Source organism: Ursus maritimus, unplaced genomic scaffold, assembly GCF_017311325.1.
Source record: "Ursus maritimus isolate PB19 unplaced genomic scaffold, ASM1731132v1 scaffold_7, whole genome shotgun sequence".
Taxonomy (NCBI): domain Eukaryota; kingdom Metazoa; phylum Chordata; class Mammalia; order Carnivora; family Ursidae; genus Ursus; species Ursus maritimus.
Genome location: NW_024426885.1, coordinates 9,800,709 through 9,823,441, shown reverse-complemented (window position 1 = coordinate 9,823,441; position 22,733 = coordinate 9,800,709). Strand labels below are relative to the sequence as shown.

At 47.2% G+C, this 22,733-nt stretch overlaps 1 protein-coding gene across 1 annotated transcript; it reads right to left on the bottom strand.

Moving 5' to 3' along the window:
* Positions 1-659: 659 nt before the first annotated feature.
* On the bottom strand, positions 660-13,264 carry NSMCE4A (NSE4 homolog A, SMC5-SMC6 complex component). The gene is made up of 11 exons (XM_040624527.1): positions 12,960-13,264; positions 12,207-12,284; positions 10,186-10,316; positions 8,205-8,356; positions 6,207-6,306; positions 5,424-5,514; positions 4,458-4,552; positions 2,895-2,943; positions 1,875-1,969; positions 1,698-1,783; positions 660-820 (listed from the first exon to the last, which is right to left on the bottom strand). The coding sequence occupies exons 1-10, from the start codon at positions 13,243-13,245 to the stop codon at positions 1,709-1,711; spliced, it is 1,152 nt and encodes a 383-aa protein (XP_040480461.1). The 5' UTR covers positions 13,246-13,264; the 3' UTR covers positions 660-820; positions 1,698-1,708.
* Between the last annotated feature and the right edge of the window lie 9,469 nt (positions 13,265-22,733).

Here is a 22,733-nt window from a genome sequence, read left to right as displayed (position 1 = left end):
AGGAGGTGCCCCTCTGCCCGGGTGCCAGGACGGCCAGAAAGGGAGAGCGCAAGCGATCCCTGTTCAAAGAAGAGACGGAACCGTAACTAAGGCTCACGACAGTTGTGTTACGATGAGAGAAAGGGAAAGTGCTAGTATGGAGGGTAGCGGACACACCCGAGCACCAGCAAGGGCTGGGACCCAGAGGAGGATGTAGAAAGCTGGGGAGTGGGAAAGGGAACCAGTGAGGGGCGAGAACACACCCAAGGCCAGGCCTGAAGGGCCAGCAAAGATGGGAAGCTTGAGAGTAGCACCATGCACCCCGCCGGCCAGTTTTCCTCTGCTGTGTGTGCAGAGAGGATTGCTGCTGGGCGCTGCCGGGGACAGCTGTCCAGCCGCGCCTGGCAGAGGACTGAATAGCTTCCTGCGAGTAAATCACAGGCCGCATCATATAAAATTGCTGATATGTGACTGTGTTTTACCTACAAAAACTACAATTTCATACAGTTCAACCTAAGATTTGTAGACTTGACCAGCTAACTTTGCAGCTAAAGAAATGTAAAAAGAACCATAATGATATGTAGGCCATAAGCACCTAACTAAAAAGTTTCAAGAGGACAGGACTGGAGAAAAGACAAACTCTGGCACGATGGGGAAAATAAAGAGTAACTATTTGTGAATATGGCAGTGAATCTCCTTTAATCAAAGACAACCATGACAAATTCATGAACTATCAAAAGCTACATTTTACTAAAAACAATCTGTCTTTAAAAAGGTTGAATCATACAGTATATACAATGCACGCTGCTTTCCTTCTTGGATTTCACTATCCATGTGAGTCCTAAGAGAGAGGGAAAAATAGCTGGTTAACAGTTTATAAATGATAAAACGAATCAAAGTTCACTTGAGATACATAAAGAGGACTTAACAACTAGTCCTTTCTCTGTGAGTAGGACCCTGGCCCGCTCACATTATATACCTTATGTCCGTTCATTTTCCCTCGGTTATCTCGGAACAAGAGCAGCTCAGTTAATTCGGGTGCATTTTAAGAGTGTACATTAAGTATTAGAAGCTAATTATAAACTCTCAAAATTATAGAAAATTTGAGCTAAAAAAAAAAAACCTTAATGATCTAATTCAAAATGCCCCCATTTTTCAGATAGAAGTAGAAGACAAAATGAAGCTGAGATTAAGTGATATGCTCAGCGATGTTAAACCAAGGGGACGGAGCAAACAGAATCCGGGTCTCCTGACTCCCATCCACAGCAAATGCCCGATCATCACGAAGATTTCCTTCTAGCATGTTCTCCTTCATAAAAATGAGGAAGTGTTTCACAGCATGACTCTGATTTCAGAAATGCCCATTTACTGACATCATGCCAGGTAATTCTGTCCTAATCCACCTTTTCTACTTCATAGTTGTAAAATAAGCAAATTGAATCGGACGGTGAACACGGCTGATGGGAGGGTTCAATATTCCACTTATCTAGTTTATCAGTTCCTGCTCTGCCTCTTTCAACCACACGTTTTAGAACAACTGCTGTGATTGGAAGGAAGGGGACTTGCAGCCACTGGGCCCAGCGCGGCCTTTCTCCTCGGCACACACAGTTCTAAGAATGGGGCACTAGAGGGAAGCAAATCCCAATTTCACCAGAATGTGAAAAAGGAAGACGGTCTGGGACACGAAGTAACATTTAATAACACATCGGAAGTATTACCTCTGCCGGCGTCAAGTGCTCAGTCTCTGCTGGCTCTGGCCTGACGCGATCACAGGCTCTGAGATCTCAAAGGTCTTCACGATCTCCTGGCAGAGAACAAACAACATTTGGGGACTGCGTTTCAAACAAATGACGTGGGAGGCAGAACCACCCCGGGGGCAACGTGCGGAGCTTTACCTCCCAGTCACGGTAACTCAAAGCTATAATTCCTTGATTCCTAATTTGGGTGTTTTGGTCAATTCCCTCACTTTCTTCATTAATATTAACAGGCTCTGTTTGAAAGACAAAGTTTTCAAAGGTTATCAAATCGCAAGAGATACTCTGCGCAGAAACTGATGAGAAGGAATGAACCTGTATGAAACATAAGACACTTATAATATGACACATTTGTTAGGATCCGTGCATCACTGACGTGTTACAGTGTTACGGTAGCAAGTCATCCATTCGCTTCCATTAACAAAAATACCTCCCGTGGTAGAGTTACACGTGGCCATCGTGAAAACCTCTGCATATCTACCTACCGAGCTCAGAGCTGAGCCCCAGTGAGTCCGATCAGGGCAATGACAGTACTCGACTCTCTACGGAGGAACTTAGAAAGAAAGGACTCACTGAGACGGTGAAATTGTTCCACTACGGAAGATTCTCTCAAGGAGAGGAGACAGAGGTGGCTTCAGGGAAAAACAGAAGGGAGGAAAGTACAATAGTAACTATAATTACAGTCTCGATTAAGATTGGAGGGACTTTCTGGGGCACCTGGGTGGCACAGCGGTTAAGCTTCTGCCTTCGGCTCAGGGCGTGATCCCGGCGTTATGGGATCGCGTCCCACATCAGGCTCCTCCGCTATGAGCCTGCTTCTTCCTCTCCCACTCCCCCTGCTTGTGTTCCCTCTCTCGCTGGCTGTCTCTCTCCGTCAAATAAATAAATAAATTCTTTAAAAAAAAAAAAAAAAAGATTGGAGGGACTTTCTTGTTAATTTTTATGGCAGTAAATTGAGTAGCTGAGTCAATGATACAGATGAACCCCCTGGTTTTAAATGATGACTGTGTTTGCGGTATTTCAGTTAGTTGAGCGAGACACGGCATTGTAAAAGTTACCTAAAACGCAAACTCAGTTACATTCAGAAAACTGCATTTCATGAACTCGAATAACACACACATTTTCTCTAAAATTAATTTTTCTTAACATAGTATCATTTACCTATTATTGGCAGTCGGTCTTGGTCAAGCTTTATTCTTGCAAAACCATCCTAAAACACAAACATAACTTTAGATGAAGATTCAAGAGCCGATTTAAAAAATTAGATTCAAAACCTATAACCATCGGATAAAAAAACATTACTTAATTAGAAAACTCCATATCCCATGGGGCACTTGGGTAGTGTAGTCGGTTAAGCGTCCGACTTGATTTCGGCTCAGGTCATGATCTCTGGGTCATGAGATTAAGCCCCACTTTGGGCTCCACGCTCAGTGGGGAGTCTGCTGGAGATTCTCTCCCCCCGCCCCTCCCCCCTTTTTTCTCTCAAAAAAAAAAAAAAAAAAGAAAGAAAAGAAAAAGAAAAAAAAGAAAACTTCACATCCCAAAAATTAAAATGTACCATAACAATAATGAGATTATGTGGACAAGACTTTACCCTCAAGTTTCTAATCAGGATCTCCTAAATAAAATTGAAACTGGCTTGGTTCTTAAATATGATTCATGCATATTTTTGGACACTCAGCATTTTATTATGCATAACTCATCATTTACTGTTGACGAAATATGCCTTTGTTATCATTTCTGAGAAAATATTTTGGTCAATAAAAGATTTTTGCCTGAGGTTAAAATCAAATTCATCTTCCATGAGTGGGAGTTACAAGACTAAAGACAGTCAAAAGCAAATTTTCATAGTATATTTCTGAGTACGGGTTTTCTTTCTTTCTTTTTTTTTTGAACTTCTAATTTGAAATGATTTCAGACTGAAAGAGCTACAAGGCTGTAAAGACCCCCCATATATTCTTTCTCCAACTTCACCATCTGTTCACGTTTTGCCACATTATTTCCCCCTCTCTACATATGTATTAGGAGTTTTCATGAGAGAATAAGTGGTAGACAACCTGCTCCCTTTCCTTAATACTTTGAGTGTATATTTCTTGACAAGAACAAGATCTTTTCTTACGTGACAACTATCGAATTTGGGAAATTTAACATTTGAACCACACTGTTACCTAATCTATAGTTCCACATTCAAATTTTGTCAATTTGTTCTGTAAATAATTCCTAAAATGTAAAAGCAAGCACACAATTTTTTTAGTTTATTATGTTTAGTAATCTCTACACCCAACATAGGGCTCAAACTAACAACCCCGAGATTACGAGTCCCACGCTCCACCAACTGAGCGAGCCCGGTGCCCACACGAATTTTCAGCTGGTTTCTTCTGCCCATGTGCCAATGTTTTGCTACAACGGGTCTACCATACATACCAGTTAGCACAAATACCTTTGCTAGCTCCCATCCACAGCTTTTATTATTTACCCCTTTTTTTTTTGAGAAAGAGAGAGAGTGAGCAAGAGCGGCGTGGGGCAGACAGAGAACCTTAAGCAGGCTCCACGTCCAGTGCAGAACCCAACTCGGAGCTCGATCTCATGACCCTGAGATCATGACCTGAGCCGAAATCAAGAGATGCTTAACTGACCAACTCACCCAGGCACCTGTATTATTTACCCTTTTAAAAGCTATAAAAAAAAAAAAAGAAACCCAAGAGAAATAATCTTAAGTCTTACCCTTATAATGAAGGAAACATGAAAGATGTTTTCCACTGTTCGGGGGAAAGAATGTGGGTCAACCACAAAGTCAAAGAAGGACATGGGAGTATCAGCTACAGACAAAAGAGGAAGAAGGTTAATCAAAACAGGAAAGGTGATTTTTGCCAATCACTAAGACTAATATTCTCTTGTGTTAGCAGAGGAAAGAAATGGGCACTCAGCCTACGTGGGAGTGAAAGCTGATTCAGCCCTTCTGGGGGGCAATGTGACGTATCTATTAAAAATACGTACGCCCGCTGGCGTGGCAACCCTCCTCTCCAAAGCTGTCCTACAGATGCATCAGCGCGTGTGCACAAGGTTGTGCACCGAGATTTCCCACTGCAGTGGGTTTCACAAGAATAAAATGCTACAAAGAACTTAGTCGTCCACCCACAGAGGATTTGTATAAGTATTTATGATACAGCCGTATGATGGGAATCACTGAAAAGAATAAGGGGGATCTGTATGTACGGATATGGAAGAATGTCCACGTGGAAAACTCACGTTGCAGAAGAATGTGTATATTATGATTAGCTTTGAAAAAAGCAAAAAAACAACAAAAGTTCCCAACTTCCTCCTGTGTGTAGTTACGTGACGGACATAACCTAAGATCTGAAAGTACGCAAGCACGTTGTACAGGTGGCTGCCCCTGCGGAGCGAGCAAATAGGTACTCGACTCTATTTTTCTTACTTCTATGGCACCTTTTATTTTGTAACAGAGAAAATATCCCATCTTTTAAAAACAAAAATGGAAAAGTTACTTTGCCAACACTCTCACGTGGGATTGCTAAGAGAGAAGCTGCATTGAACGTACATGCCAAAAAAGTCAAACGATTCAATGATAAAACTGAAAATGCTCTTTAAAAAAGAACTTCTCATTGCAAGTGATACGTGTCTAACTGATAAATACAAATTGCTCTACTCTGAACTTGGTATCATACTTACGATCTTCTCGAAAATACGTCTGCAACAATCCTAAAATTCTTTCCACTTCTTTTTCTGTTGCTTCTTGATGAGATTCTTCCATTTCGTTTAACTGAAAATATAAAGTCATTACCAAGCAGACGGACCTACTCGCCTGCCCGTTCACGCTGTCTGCTCTCTGACATACCAAACTCCTCCAGATGGCTTTTACTAGGGACTGCTAGCAGTTTTTAATCGTCTTAAAATTTACAGTTAAAAAAAAAAAGATTTTCTAGTTTCAGTAACACTTTTATATTGACTTTTTAACAGAGGAGTAACATTACTGAATCAACCATTTTCAGGTCGAACGTAAACAGCAAAAGGCAAAAAGCGCAGTTTAGAGCAGCGGTTCTCAGCTGGGAGTGCTTTTGCCTCCTGCGGACATCTGCCAATATCTGGAGACGGTCTTGGTTGTCACGACTGGGGGTCGGGGGGAGGAGGCTACTGGCATCTAGTGGGGGGAGGCCAAGGACGCTACAGAACACCCTTTATCACGCAGTCCAGGCTCTCACTACAGAGAACGTTCCAGCCCCCAGTGTTGATGGTGCCGAGGCTGAGAACCCCTGGTTTGGGGGAACTGATCCAAACTACAAACGTGAATTAAAACTAAGACAAGGGGTTAATTCGATAAAATGTTTAAAAGCTGAAATTTAATTAGTTAAGCAACCAAACCTGACTCCAGACCCAAAGCCTGGAAAGATGGCCAAATTGCCCGTATATTGTATTCACAGCTCCTGTAACCGGAGGTGTTTTTAAAAAACCAACCTGATCAGGCATTGTCTTCTTCTCTTCTGTCGTGGGAACCTTCCTTGGACGATCATTTCGTGGCTTTGGCACAGGACACTCTCCTTGTATTGAACCCAACCTAATGAAAAATATTCTTTCATGTCTTTTTTTGTTTTTTAAACAAACTGATTGCACTAACTGGACGCAGTTCCCACGGACTGGTCGGATTCGGACCAGGTTCCAGTGACAGACGAACTGACATCGGACAAAACTCTTGTCAGGTTTGTGACATCCTCTCTGCTCCCTTTGTGTGTCTCAAAGAACTCCTAGGAGCTTCACTCAACCACAGATAACCCCTCAAATGCCTTCCTATTCTGCTCTCAACAATAAACCGTTAATACGCCTGTGGTCTTCCCAGCTAGCCTACGGTCTCTTTGGCAAAGCCAACTTCAGATCAGTGGGAAGGCCGAACGTGCGGGGAAGGGGAACAAACAGCTCCACCGGGGTTCAAAGCCTTTGGGCTAGGGGTGCCAAGGCAGAGGCTCACAGCCTGGGACTACAGAACACACCTGTCTCAGGATGACAGGTCAAACAGAAGCTACGGGATTCTTTCCCCGTTTGCACTCTCTACACCCCCTAAAAAAAAGCGCTCGTGCAGACTTAAGCTACAGTAATAGATGTACCCTGCAGAGACCAAGGCCCCGAGAACATAGACCCATGTGGTCCTGACGCCTGAGGGGCTCAAAGCGTGCAGTGTAGATGGACAGATCCAAATCCACACACATGTCCACTTCTACAGAAGACGGCAGAGCCTGCAGGGCTGTGCTAGAGTAATGTTCGAGCGCCGTGAGAGCATGGGGGCAGAGATCTACCCACAACTTGGGAGTGATCTGGCTGGGATCTCTGATCTTACAAGAAGACCTCTGTATGGAGAAGTCACTGAAAGCTTCCAAGTTAGGGCCTGGGAGATAAGCAAACCTTCCCAGATGGAAAAGATGGGGGAAGACACTGTAGGCCAAAGTAAGAGCGAGTACAAGGGCACAAAGCTGTAAGCGATTCGTTGTGGACGCAGGCTGTGCTGGATGAGAGAGAGCTGAAGGCACAGCGCCCAAGGCCGCATTTGGATCCTGGGATGTACGACACAGCCTTGACCTCAACAGCAAAGAACAGAGATTTGGACTTCATCCTGTAACGAAGTCTGATCTTTACGCTGTTGTGTACGCTGGGGTTCTGGGCCCCTGGGTCAGCCGAAGGCTTGTTAAAAACCGATGGCTGGCCCCACAACTGTGCATCACCAAAGCCTTCTCACTGAGGCGCCACCGCCCTCTGGAGCCTTGGGAGGGGGAACCGGAATCGACAGACGCCCAGGAGCTCGAGCACTTAAGGAGGAAACAACGGGGTGCCCAGAGAAAGCGGCTGCTGGGGGACACAACCAATGCCTTTGAAGGAGGTCTTCCAGAAGAACGAGTAAGGGCTATTCTTCGTTTCTCCAGAAGGACTGAATTAGGAAATTAAGATGGAAGCTAAATTGAGTATGAAAAAAACGTTTCAAAAGTAGAGTTGCATCCAAAAAACAAACTGGGCAGTTTGTGGGAGCGGCTCATGCAGGCTTCAAGTACAAGTCCATGACCATCCAACAGGAAATTACAGTGAATGGCACTTTCCATACACTGGCAGACTCTTACGAGACCCTCCGTAAGAGGTATCATCCTCCTACAGGATAAGGGTTAAAGATGACAAAACAAAGCCAGACCTTACGCCCCAGACCCAAAGCCTCACACACTAGAAAACAAAGGGGCCAGCAGAGCCCCGGGGTAAGAGGTTCCGGCCCGCGGCCGTTCCCGCTTAGATTTTGCAGGATGAGGTTCGAACCACATCGAGATTTCATAGGCTTTTCGATCAAAGTTTAGAAAAATCTCCAAACAATGGCATCCTGATTGTCACCTCCACCCTACCAGGTAATTCTTGCTCCTACAATAAAAAAACAACTTGAGGTTTACAAATAGCTGGTCTATCAGATTTTCAAAATAATCTTACAGAAAGTGGAATGTATGGGTTTTATTAAAGGTGTTTTCTGCTGTTTTGCCTGATATTTTCCAGGAGTCATAGACTATGAATTCAAAATCAGAACTATCTTCATCACGGATGAGTTCTTCAGCTTCTAGCGGATTTACACCCATATGTGTCAGCTACAAAAATGAAGGGAAACAAAAAACCCCAGTTAAGCCACAGGCAGTCATTCACCACATCCAATAATCTCTATCACTAAACTTTACGAGGCCAGAGGCAAAAGCCTGTTCGGTCCCCTAACACGTTGGCTACATTTATTATACAAATGATTTTATATAAATTCCAACTTTCAAAGGTAGAAATACTAGAATGAATGAATCCTTAGTCCATCAAAGTATTACGAAAGCTGTACCAACATACAGATCTGAAATCACATCCTAAATCAAAGGCTCCAAGACAGAACAGGCAAGCTTAGCTGGCTTTCGGAATTTCGTTTTTAGCCAACCTCCTAGAGACCTCTCCTCAGCTGTGTCTCAGTATATCCAGAGAGCAGTGGCTAGAGTCAGAGAATCGCTCATCTTACCACTGCCTTCCTGGGAAGCGTTGCTAGAAGTCTACTAATGCTCTTATCCCACACTATCTCACAGGAAATCAAAGTACCTTGATTACATTATGAAATTATAAAATGTCTACAAGTTATCAAATTAAAACAGTAATATCAAAATAAACAATAATCAAAAAGCCCTCGGAAGCTTGGCCCTATTAAAGGCAATCAAACTCTGAAGAAAAGAGAGGCTGCAAGAGCCCGATCAGAGACGTAAGGTCAGCAAGCCTCCGTCCCTGTCACCCTGTCCCCCACTACCGCATGTGTAGGAGGACTCGTCCAATTCTCTCTGGTCAAATCTACCCATCTTTTCTTTATAGAACCTATACTTGATATAATCGGGAGGGTCTTCACCCAGCAATAACAGAGCTGTTAATTCAGGGTTTTCCATTCAATGCCTTAATGCTTCCGGAATTTACTTCGATTTGTTAAAGTACACAGCTCACCTGGATAAAGACCAGTAATTTTAAAAAAGATAACCCAGTATATGGTCACTTTATTTATTCAGCTATACATGAGTGTGCCTTTTCCAAATGCATTATACCTCACGATAAGAAAGTTAAAAGAGAGAAAATGTTAAGGTTTTAAATTTAAGTAAGTTTTAAATTTCAATTTTAAACCATTTAAGGTTTTAAAAACAACAGAAAATTCATCTGCCTCCTGCCTTTACAAAACAATTAATTTATCTGGGCCGGTCTCCTCGTACTAAATCATTTTAATACCCATTTAACAAACATTCAGGCAGAAATTCAAGCAGAAATACCAGGACAGAGGTTAGCTCAGAGTGGAACCAAAAAACAGAAAAAACGAAACCAAACAAAACCCAACGACAATATAGTAAAATGCAAGGTCAGCCTCATTGGGCTTTTTTTGGTAAATTGACCAAGGAAAAGTTTAAAAATTTTAGGTAACGACCACTCAAAGAAAGGTGAATAAAGCAACAACAAAAAAGACCCACAAAAAAGCAAAACCCCAAGCACATTCATATGGTTCCAAGACAGTGTCAAGGTCAGAAGAAAACATGCCCCTCCCCCCACCAGGCCTAACTCCTCTCCAGCTGAGCTCTGCCACCTGCGGTGTGGGTTTTGCCCAGCCCAGGACAAAAGTCCAGGGTCACTGAGAATGAAAAAATGGCCATTTATAAATAAATGTGGCAGCCAGAGTTTCAGAATGCTAAGAGATTTTAAACCACTAAGCTGCCACCCTAAATTCCTCCACAGGGCTCTCCTGTCATTATTTGACTTGGTGAGATCTCTTTGGAGGAATCTGAGACACGTCCCCCAAGACCCCCCAGAAAGGAAAAAGGAAGTGAAAGCATTTGCATACAGATCTAAGCAAAGTAGATAATTATATAATATGTGACATGAAGCATTTTTTATGAAGATTCTGTAGCTTTGAACTTACTAGAGTTTCAACATATCTTAACATATCAAACGAGTTCAGATCAGAACGCAGCTGCTTTGCTTTTTCTTTGCCCAAATCTGAAGCCAAAACAAGAAACTGGGCATCCAGGACTGCTTCTCTTGCTCGGGACACTATTCAGAAGAGAAGGAAAATACACATTACTAAATACCCATTCTTCACAGGGATTTTCCTGAAATTGCCCCCTACCTCCTTGACATTTCCCACAGGACCAAGAAAAAATTTTTTTTTCAAACATACCCATCTCCCTCTAAAGCCTTGCTCCTCTGCCCAGCCCACCAAAATCTGGAGTCACAGCCGACCAGTCCTTCTAAAAGCCACGCTCCCTCCAGGGTCCTGCTCCTGTGAACTGAGCCACCAGCTCTTCACAGCTCGGGTTCAACAAAGCCTCTCTCCTCTCCCACACCGGCTCTCTCCTCTGACCCCAGGACATTCCCACCTGTGCGGAGGTAAGTCGAAAGGGAGGCCCACTCCGTGCAAGGCAGGGTGGCTTGCTGAGCACAAGAGTAAATTGTCAGGGAGCCTCACTGAAGTACCAGTGGGGGCTGGGCAGGCAGCCTAGGACTCCGGCCCCCCGAGGCAGCACAGGCCACCAAGTCGACGGTCTATAGACTCTAGGATGTCAAAAACGTGTGACAGAGGACCCAGGACTTAAGATAAGCTATAGAGAGAAAAGGATTTTAACAGGAGACAAGAAGCCGATGGGGCAGGGAAACTGAGGAGGAAGAGGGAGAGGGGAGGGATGGGCCCTTTGGAGTTAAGAGCAGGCCTGAGGGGCCAGGGGAGGCGGGAAAAGTGCTCTGGGAACACCTGGAAAGGCAAACTGGAAAGGGAGCTAAGAAGAGGGGAACGTGGCAATGCTCGAATACAGAAACACCAGTGGCTGGCTCGCTCCTGGAGGCCTTTTCACCTGGATCCCCCACTTCCTGAACCCGCCTCAGGCTGCTGAACTTGCTGACTCCCGGTTTTGTTTGACTACATCATATTTCTCCCATTTTACCACGGGAGCGATGCTGCGGAAGGGACCACGCGGGAGAGAGGGCAGCGGAGGCCGGGGCTGGAGGCTCGTTCCTGGGCTGCCCTGGGGGCCTCGCCCACGGGCCTCTCCGCACGGCTGGAGAGAAAAGCGCAGGCTTCTCTGTCACAGAAGGCTTTGAGGACTCCACCGAGTTAAAACCATGAACGCCAAGGATCCATAATTCTGTGTTGGCTGAGCAACTCCCAGGGCCCAGCTCCTTAAAACTTTGCTTTAAAGAGCTGACCCAGTCGGCCCTGTGGAGTCAGCGGAGGGGGAGGCGATGGGTGGCTCAAGGACTAGTAAGATGCACAGTAAAGCAGAAAGGGAGTGAGCGAGTCGAGAGGAGCCTGAGGAGACTGGGAGTCCAGGAGTGACGAGAACACAGAGCTAAGGACGGTGGAGGAGGGATTTAACCAGGTGGAGGGGAAACCCCAGTTCTGGAAGGATTCAAATAACATTTAGCACAAGTGGGAGACCCAACTGGGGAATGGTGAGGAGGTAGAAAGACACTCGTTTGAAAACAGGCAGACAGAAAAACGTTAAAGGCGGGCAACAGGTAGGCCAATACGAGGACATGACTAGAAATAAAACCTCTGGTCCTCCAAGAACACGAAGAATCATGTTCTATTCAACAAATGCATCCTTGAATACAGCAGTCAATACCATAGAAAGATAAAAGATAATACATGCTAAGTTCTCCACCCTGAGCAAGCAACAGGACCACCTTGGGGGGGGGGGGCTGCTGAAACAGGCTACTGGCTGCACCCCCAGAATGTCTCATAAAGCCTTCAGGAGGCCTGAGGGGATGGCTAAGTGCAATGAAAGCAGTATTACCACTACAATGAAAAAGCTTCCAACGCTAGTAAAGCACTATTATACTATGTGGGAATTGTCGGATGTCAATAATTCGGCTCTTATATAAAATTAATTAAAATTATTCTAAAACTTATCATAAAAAGCTCCCATATATAAAATAACGAATTACCTCCATTAAACAGAGTGTTGGCCTCTTCAAGGACCTCTGTTAATTTGTCGCTGGCATTCAGTATATCCTCCCGGTTTTCTATGTAACAAAATACAAGGTTAGGGCAACGCGCTCATGAGGCACTAAGGAGTCCTTGACAAAGCGATCCCCCGCAGAACAGCCAAGCCCGGCCCCAGGGAGGATTACTTCACACATTTCCATCTGCTTAACCCAAGTGGCTCGGAAAGAGAGAGGGGACTGTACCTTTAAGTAGCATTAACTTTGAAAGGGGCCCGGCTGCCTTTACCCTGCACCCAAGGGGCTCCGCCGCTTCTGCAGCCCCTGAGGAGCGCTCCTAACGGTGGTTTCCAAACTTTACAAGCCACAGAGGCCCCTAGAGGGCCACCCGACAGATGGGCGGGCCACCCCGAGTTTCAGAGTGGGTAGGTCCGCGGTGCGGCCCGAGCACTGGCATTTCTGACAGCTCCCTGGTGGCGCCGGCCCCGCCGCCTGTCAGAGAAGACGCCCGAGGCCCCGCGTCCCGCCGCCGCCGCCCCTTCCCGGCCCTCCCGGCTCGGGCGGCGCCGTCCTGCCCCCTCGGGGCCCGCGCACCCCCGCCAAGGTCGCGCAGTTCGCTCCACGCGACGGCGCGGGGCTGCCCCGCGAGCCAATCGAGGCGCGGCCGGGCGGCGCGGGGGCGGCCTCGGCGCCGTTGACCAGGCGGGCCGCGCGGGCCTGCGTCCTGCACCTGCCCCCGCCCGCGCCCCGCCTTACGTTGGACCGAGTTGATGAGCGCCCGGTACTGATGGCGGATCTGGCGGCACAGGCCGTGGTCGGTCTCCGCCTCCAGGCTCGCGGGGTCCAGCATCTCGTCCCCGGAATCCGACGGCTCCGTGTCCTCCAGGCTCGGGCGCTCCGGGGCCTCCCTGCGCTCGGACGCGGCGCCGCGGCGGGACACGGGCGACAGCGGGGACCGCGAGCGGGAGCGGGTGCGATCCCGGTGCGGGTCGCGGCCCCGGCCCCGGCCCTCGGACCGGCGGCCGCTGCTGTCCCCGGACATCGCGCCAATTCGCCGTGCAACTTCGGAACGGCGGAAGTTCGCGCCAGAAACTGAAACCCCTGCTCGGCGCGAGCGCCTGCTCCCCGCGGAACGCGGCTCCCGGCCGGCGCCAGCGCACAGCGACGCCTCTGGCGGGAGGCCGGCGGCGGGCGCGGCGCGGGGCGCTCCCGAGGCGTCTCGGGGCCCGGCCCCGGCCCTCCGCTCCCCACCCATTGGCTGCCCCGGGGGCCCGCTTCCCCCACCGCGTGGGCCTTGGAGCCTTGCCTCGCTGGACCCCGGGCCCACCCCACAGGGCCTGCGTCTTCCCGGGTGTCTTTGGCTCCCCGGGCCCCCCCAGCCACGGCCTGGCGACGTCAGGGCGCGCAGTGCATGTGTGTTCGCGGAGGCTGCGGCGTTTGAGCAGGACAAGCGCTGGGCTTGGAGACCAGAGACGTGGCCCTGCGACCTTAGTTTCTCTGAGCCCTTACTGGGCCCATCAAATGGGGTTCACCTGCAGCTGGCAATCCCACTGTTTGTGAAGACAGAAGAACAACAAAAATCAACGACAAAAACCTCTTTCCTAGTAAACTCCCTGTTCACTATCCCTTCTAAATACATCATGGCAGTTTATGTTCACAGTTGGTTGTCAAACTAAAATATTCTAAAATATCCTCAAAAGGGTCCAAGACAGATGGAATTATAGTCAGAAAATGCATGAATTTCATTTCTACGTATTTTGGGTTGTACGGCAAATGTTGTTTCCCAAAAGTTCTCTTTGGTACTGAGAATACATTTTATTTTCTCAAAGGAACAATATTGTAAGTTGAGTTACTACTCAAGTCTACAGAAATACCCTTTTGTGCACGGTGTACACTCAGGTGGAGGGAACCAGCATCCCTTGCTGCCCAGCAGCCCGGGCGGCACCTGAGCCCTACTTACCTGGATTTCAGAAAAGGCATACTCAGAGGCTGCTTCACTGGCTGAATGGTGATTGGCCTAAATGAGTCCCCGTAATCTTTTTTTTTTTTTTTAATATTTATTTATTGGACAGAGAGAGAGGCACCAACAGGGGGAGTGGGAGAGGGAGAAGCAGGCTTCCCACTGAGCAGGGAGCCCGATGTGGGGCTCAGTCTGAGGACCCTGGGGTCATGACCTGAGCCGAAGGCAGACGCTTAACCCCTGAGCCACCCATGTGCCCCATGAGTCCCCGTAATCTTATCCTCCTTCTTGGACTGGACTAGGGATTGGCATGTGATCCAGTTCTGATCAGTGAGATAGGAGGGGACTTCCCATCTGGATGAAACACCAAGCCTCCAGAAAAGAGCCTTTATCCCCACCTTCACTCCTTCTTTGAGATGCTGGTATGATGACCTGGCTCCAGGCATGATGGCAGCTATCTGCTACTGATGAAGTGACAATCATAGGAAAGACCAGAATGCTGGGGGCAATGGAGAGGAAGGATGGGCATAGCCGGGACCTCCAGACTGTGTTAATCTCCTGTGTTAATTGTTTTGTGGTTATCACTTGCAGCTCCGTGTGCTGGAACGGAGACAAATACTTAGCATTCTCCTAGGTGGCAATTCATTCCACACTGCAGAGAAAAATACCTGGAACATTTCATTCAATTTAACAAGCTTTTGGTGTGTACTCATGAGCTGTACAAACACAGTAGGTTACAAAGATGGCTCCGAGACTTGCCTTTGCCTTCCATGGTCTCACGAGGAGGAGACAGACATGAAACTGATTGTAAGTTTCATATGGAAATACAAGGGATCCAGAAGCCAAAACAATCTTGAAAAAAAGAACAAAGGTTGGCAGGACTCAAATTCTTCAATTCCAAAACTTAACTCAAAGCTGTAGTAATCAATCTGTGTGGTGCTGGCATGAGGATAAACACAGATCAATGACCTAAAACAAAAAGTCCGGAAATAAACCTATTCATCTATGGTCAATTGATTTTTTTTTTTTTTTTACAAAGTTGCCAAGACAATTCAATGGGGGAAAGAACAGTCCTTGCTACACATTGTGCCGGGACAATTGGCTATTCAAATGAAGTTGGACCCCTCCTTCATGCTATATATAAAAATTAACTCAGTGGATCGGACCTAAATGTAAAAGCTAATATTATAAAAATCTTAGAAGAATACATAGGTATAAATCTTTGTGACCTTGGCTTGGGTAATGGTTTCTTAGATATGACACCAAAGGCACAAGCAACCAAAGAAAAAAATAGATAGAGTGGAGACCAGGTTTGCGGTAATTTGCAATAGTAGGAAACTAATACTGGTACTTGGGATGAGCAGTACTGGGAAGACGTTACCTTTCCTGGGCCTGAAGTGTCAGAGGAAAGAAGCAGTATGACTGGAACCTGATGAGGGCTGAAGCCATGGAGAAGGGGCCACCACACAAGAGCTGTGGTCCTAGAGGCATGCAGTCAGGCCCCCCCCCAAAAAGAGGAAGTGCTAAGAAAAGAGGAAGCGGGGGTAAAACACCTTGGTCCCTCTCTATCCCAAACATCTCTTTGAATGATTTTACCTCCCATTGGCTAAGGCCAACATGAAGCCAGAGGGCAAGAGACCCTGTGTGATACACTCCGTAGACGAGTCTCTGGGCAGAGCAAGGCCAAGAAAAGTGGAGGTTAATTTGATGTAAGGGCGGGGACAAATGGAGAATAACCCACATGACAGGGAAAAGGTGTATCAGGGTCTATTTAGCTAGGTATAATAGAAACTCCACTACAAGGCCTTACTGGATAGTTACAGTTTTCCTTGTGACACTGGAAGTCTAGAAGTAGGCAGCCCAGGATTAGTGAGTTAGCTTAATTGCCTCAACCCAGAATGGGCACATGTCGCTGCTGCTTATAGTCTGTTGGTCAGATCTGGTCACATGGCCTCAACCCAACCTCAGAGGAGGCTGAGGAACATATCTTCTATTTCTGTTTCCCAGTCCCTTCCTCTTTACTGTCAAAGCCCACTTTCCACCATAGAGGCCAACAAACAAACAAACAAACAACCCCAGTCAGCTTCCCTCCCAGCTTCCCTTGTACCTGCGGGATGGAATATGGCCCAATCTTGACCAGTTGGACCAAGAAGAAGTCTACTGAAGGTCTTCTCTGAAATGTTTTCTCGACAGTAAAAATAGACATGGAGAGGACATGCTCCTCTTTAGCCAAACGTTGTCATGTCCGCATGTGTTGCTCAGAGTGAGGCAGCCATCTTGTGGCCATATGAGGACGGTGAGGACACATGAACAAATTAACATTACAAGGCAGAAAGACGCCGGGTCCTTGATGACATAACGAGGCTGCTGAACCCAGGCTTCTGCTGCCCTTCCCCTGGATGTCTTGTTACAAGAAAGAATAAACGTCCCTGTTGCTTCAGCCACTTTTCATACAGGGCGTTCTGTGATTTGCACGCAAAACAACCCAAATGAGGCATTTCTTTCTTTCTTAAGCCAGTTCGGTTTAGATTTTCTATTATCAAGATACAAAGAATCCTAATTTGTGCAACCAGATGGATCCAGAAAGTAGGAACTGTGCCTGAAACAGGGAAGACTGATGAGCGCGGTCACCACGCGCAGTAATCAGGAACAGAGCGTTACAAGATGATGGAGCCGAGACCAGGGAGGGGAGGAGAGCTGACTGAGTAGATTCCCTCCTCCTCTCCTGGGAGATGAGCCTCTGGATCACCCTCGTCATTAACATGATGTGACAACGAAGCAGTGCCAAGTTAGGAGTAGCCCAGAGGGGGACATCTGGTAAACAGGCCTTCGTGAGCACCCGGAGGAGTGGAGGGATGCAGGAGACTTCCAGGTGGGGCCCAGGTAGGGGGAAGGAATGCCCTGGTGCTCGGAGTCTCCCCCAGGCGGGCGCTGGGTACCAGCTCTCTTGCAAATCAAACGGGAAAACATGTACCTTCCCAGGTAGGAAACAAAGTGTATGAGAGTCCTGGCACCGAGGAAGACAGCTGCTCGGGGACCCTTCTGGTCCAATCCGATTTGGTGCTAGGAATTCTGGATTTGGAGGCTCTCTTTATGTTCAGCCAGACTGAGTTAGATCATCTGCAGTGGGTTTATAGTGGCTGGTGTCATAAACATGGCCCTCGGTGTAATTTGATATTCAGCGTGTCGCTCAGGGAGATGTCGGCGCTCCTCATCAGCCAGGCTCCAGGGGGAGGTGGAAGTTAGTCAAACTAGTTCTCCGGGAGCTCCTGCTCTGTGATGAAAGTCTGCCCCTTTTCTGGGTGCATTTATTAATGCATGTTTATCGAGGGGTCCGCTATGTGCTAAGCCACGGGCTGGGTGCTGGAGATGCAGTATTGAAGACCGCAAACAAGGCCCTACGCTCACGGAGCTGACGGCTTCTGGAGAGTCACACGTCAAGCAAGTGAAACAAAGACGAATATATAACATCTGCTCTCTTAAATGCGTGGAAGGGAAGGATTCAGAGCGAGGCAGGAATCTGACCCCTATAGCAGAGGCAGGGCCGTTAGGCTGTGCTGGGAAGGAGCCCAGGAGGGAAGTCGGGGTGCAGGCGAGGAGGAGAGCAGGGGTTTGGCGGCTGGGGCATCACTTGGTGTGTGGAAACTGCTTTGTCCAAAGATAGAAGATAATCACCAATGTGTCTGACGAGTCTCCTGCTATCAAACAACTCAATCCTGTCTACGCCATATTTTGGACGGCACTCCCGGGCTCCCAGAATATACAGGAAATTTCTACAGGAACACAAAAGAGAGTCTGGGAGCTTGACGTGGGAGCTCTTGACATGTGGAACACCATCCACCCTGGCCGCGGGTGCGCTGGGAGGCGGCCAGGGGCAGAGGGCCTGAGCATCAAAAGGCCCGGGACACATGCTGTTCAGCTGAAGGGCATCACGTGCCCAGGAGACGCCAGGCTGTGCGAGCAAGAGCGACAAGATCCCTGCTGTCACGGGCAGACGCCAGCTGGCAGTCTTATCAGGGAGAGAGACAACAAACAAGGAATGGATCAATAATTTCAGAGGGTGGCAATAGGCAGCAATTAAAAAGCATGTTGTGGTAGGGAATTACCTACCGGGCGGTGAGGAGTGTGGGTGGATTACCTGAGCTGGCATAGTCTGGGAAGCCCCCTCTGAACATTTCAGTTAAGAATGGGAGTCAGCCATATACATTTGGGGGGGCGTAGAACTTTCCAGATCTAGAGATCTTTTCCCCAAGCCTCTCCCTTAAGTCTAGACACGGATCCAAAAGCTTCTGAGAGGAAACAAAGCCCAGGACTGGGACATCCATGTGCCATTTTCAAGACCTCGGGGCCAGGGTGCCCAAAGACCCGCAAGTGGGGGAAGGAAGGGTGCACACGGCTCCTAGCGCTTCCCACCTGGACGCAGACAGGAGAGGAAGTGCCTGCTCTGCCGGTTTGGCCAGAGAGCAGAGGGGCTGCTCGTAGTCAGATGGACAACATGAGCCGAGAAAGGCGTACACACCGTGACTATTGCTTACCCGGAGTGGGAGTAGGGAGCAGAGACAGCGAGAGATTGTGAAATCTGTAGTGTTTCAGCGATGTGTTAATTTTATCATTTCAGAAGAGACATTTAATAAAAAATATTAATTTTTAATCTGTATTGTCAAACAATAAGTGCAAATTATTAACCAAACAGTGCAAATGAATGTTTTCCGGGCTCTCAAAGCTTACGGGTCTAATGGCCTAAAAAGGATTGTCAGCCTCCCCACCCCACAGTCACCTCCCTCTTTATGGAAAAGAGCCACAGGCATCTTAGTAAACAGCAACCGGCCCTTGAAACTTCTGCACCTGGAGTGATTTCCAGTTGGCAAAACAAACAAACAACCAGTATTAGCTTGGGGACATTTGGGAACATGCGTAAGCCCTGAGCCTCATACCATCTTCCAAGTCTCTCCCTCTGTTTGCTGTTCTTTCATTTTGTTAACATTAAAGAGGATTTGTAAATAAATTAAAAAGGCCAATGAATTAAAAAATTTTTTCTAGTCTCTCTCATGTCAATAAATAGTGTCTTAATGTGATCACACCTGCTATGTATTTGTCACCCCCAAACTCGACTACATGCCCGCAATAACGCTGTAGACCAGTGCTTCTCGAATGTGTGTGAACAGCTGAATCACTTGGGGATGGCTGTTAAAGCCGCAGATGTGCTTCGGTGGTCTGGGAGGGAGCCTCATTGTCCGTTTCCAATTCCCAGGTGATGTCCATGCTGCTGACAGGGGGTCATACCCACACCTGCCGGACGAATGAAGCCGCAAAACAATTTAGATGTTTACTCACTTCTGAAGGCCAGAGTGAGATTTTTTCCTTATTATTTTTATTTATTTATTTATTTTTAAGATTTTATTTATTTATTTGACAGAGATAGAGACAGCCAGCGAGAGAGGGAACACAAGCAGGGGGAGTGGGAGAGGAGGAAGCAGGCTCATAGCGGAAGAGCCTGATGTGGGGCTCGATCTCATAACGCCGGGATCACGCCCTGAGCCGAAGGCAGACGCCTAACCGCTGTGCCACCCAGGCGTCCCTTCCTTATTATTGAGATAGAATTCACCTGTCATAAAATTCGCACTTTCAAAGTATACGGTTCAATGGTTTTTATTACATTCACAAGAGTGGTGGAACCATCACCACAATCAACTTTAGAACATTTTCATCACCTCTGGAAAAAAACAACCCATACCCATTAGCAGTCACTCTCCATTCTCCCCAAGTCCCGTGAAGAATTTAGAAGAATTTAGGCTAAGGGTATTAATGCTGATTGCAACTTATTTTAGACATGATGGGCAGGGACATCTTCTCTGAGAAAGTGACATTCGAGATGAGACTTGAGTCATGCAAAGATACAGGGAAATCACGTTCTGGTCGGAGGCAACGGCAAAGAAAAGTCTTGAGGATAAAATGAGTCTGGCACATTCAAAACCTCAGGAAGGCACGTGTAGCTGGAGAGTGGTGCCCAAGGGAGAGAGTGCTGGAAAATGAGTTTGGGTCTGACTTTCATTATCGGTAATTGACCTGTGTTGTTTTGATTCTAGAAACATTTAGGATGGGTGGTGAATTGGAGATGGCTGTGAATTCTCGGACACTCTTCCCGCTGAGATAGCGGATTTATGTCTCCCCCCCTTTCATGTGGGCCCCATGACATCCGACCAATAGAATACGAAGTGACACTGTGCCAGTTTCTGGATCCAGGCCTTAAGAGATCGGCAACTTCCACATTCTGTTTAGTGGAACATTTACTCTTGGAACCTATTCTCCACACTGTAAGGAAGCTCCGGACAAACGGAGAGGCCATGGGTAGGTCACAGGAGAGCTGCCAGCCGAAGCCTATGTCACCCGCCAGCCACGTGCATGAGCCTTTGGACATCCAACCCCACTGAACCCTCAGATGGCTCTGGCTCTAGCTTTTGTCTGACGGCAGTCACATGAGTGCCCTCCCCCAACATGAGAACCACCTAGCAGAGCCCAGCCAACCCACAGAACCATGAGAGAGGTTTTTAAGTTACTGTGCCCCACACCTCCTGGGCCCCCTTTCAATCTGGAAATTCACCTCCTTCGACTTTGGAAAATATTCTTACATCACTCCCTTGATAATTTCTTCCTTCTGCTTTTTTTGTTCCCTGCCTCTCTGTTAAGGAGATGTGCGACCTCATGGATTGACTCTCTAAGCCGGTAATATTTTTTCATATTTTAAGTCTTTAATTCTATTTTTTGACATGTTTTTTGTTTGCTTTTACCCTTCTGTTGAATTTTTGTATTTCAGACTATGTGGGAGGTTTGGCTTTGGTTTGATTTTGCTTCTGTCTGCTCAGCGGGCATCCGGGGAGGGTTGGGCAAGGTGAAGGGGCGGGCTCTGTGTATACCTGTTTTTAGTTTTCAAATGTTGAACCCCCGTTCTGCTCCCTCCATCGCTCCTGGTGTTTCAGAGTCTCTCCTGGGTCTGCAGTGCAGACTGGGTCTTGTGGGGGCTGACGCCCCAACACCCCCCTCCTGCCCCACCTCTAGGCTGAGCCTCCTGCGTCCCCATTCCTCCATGACCAGACCTCAATCCACTTCCCGGTGTGTCCACAAACACGGAGCAATCGTTTGATTGAGGTGCCATCCCAGTTTGCTTCGTGAGGGTCCCAACAAACGTAAAAAAATTTCCTTTGCTATCACTTCAGTGAATTCTCGAAGGAAAGGAGCTCCGTCTGCTTCATTAACGAGAATTTCTTTTTCACTGCATAGGGAGATAGTAGGCCGTAAACATGATCCTTTTATTTGCATAAATCCACCTGTTTGCTGTCATAACAGCACTTTGAACTCCTTTCCTCTCAGAATTTTAAAATAATCAGCAGCGCGAAACACTGCCTGTGAAATGTTTTGCTTTCCTCTTGTTCTCTGCCATATGCCAGTCATTTTCAACAAGGCCGCATTTATGTGAATTTAAATGGAGCAAATAAGTAATACGCAATTGCTCACTTTATGGGCAAACTTGAAAACACTGCAAATCTCCCCAGATTAAAACAGTTTTTTGCTTTGGGTAATTCATCAGTGTTTGGGTGAAGCCTTTCAAGGCGGACGGGTCCAAAGAAGGGTTAAAGCTGCACGGACAGTGCTGCCACACGGTGGCGCCACTTCAGCCGCTGAGCGGCTGCCTGCAGTTTCTCAGGGCATGGGGGTCCTGGGCACTGGGACTTTGACTTGTGATTTTAGTGTAATAATAATAATAATAATAATAATAATAATAATAAAAACTTTCTTACATCCCAAGGCATTTTCAACCAAGCATTATGCGTTAGTACGAATGCAAGCACTGAAAACTGCTCCTGGTTGAGTTCAATGGGAACTGAAGGTAGATGTGGAAGAAAGCCCTGGACACAGCCCGCGGGACATGCCAGGAGGTCACTCACAGAAGGCGGCCTGCGCAGTGGGAGGGGTGATGCTGGGGAGATCCAGACGGGCGCGGAGGAGAAAATCAGGCTCAGTGACCGTCGATACAAGCCCTCTGGAAGTATCCGCTTTACCTTTATGCTTGTGCTCGTGGGAACATTTGATTTCCATGATCTGAGTGTTGAAATACCCAAGAACCTCAGAAAAAAGTCTTGCCAGATGTGATCACTGTGAACAATTCTCTTCGTGAGTAAAGGCTTTCTGTTGGCAGAGGGCTTTCATGTACATCATCTTGTTTAGGTCTTCCTGGGCCTGTGGAGAGGGTGGGCAGTGGGGCTGTTCGACCCCCGTGAGGCTCCAAGTCATGGCTGCAAAGGAGGTGAACCGGGGCCCAGGCGTCCAGCCTTCAACTCCTCGTTGGGAGCCCACAGCCGGGGCCTTTCTATGACAGGCTCCTTACAACCCAATCAAACACCTTAAATATGTTATTTAAAAAAAAAAAAAAAAGAAGTTATGGTCAATTGAATTCAGTGCCTGAATAGCAATTTTGAAAATTAAATATTTCTAATGGAAATTAGATTTTCTCTGAAAAATTACTGTTCACATGATAAAATTCCTGGAATAGAAAAAGGAACGTGTGGGGAGAC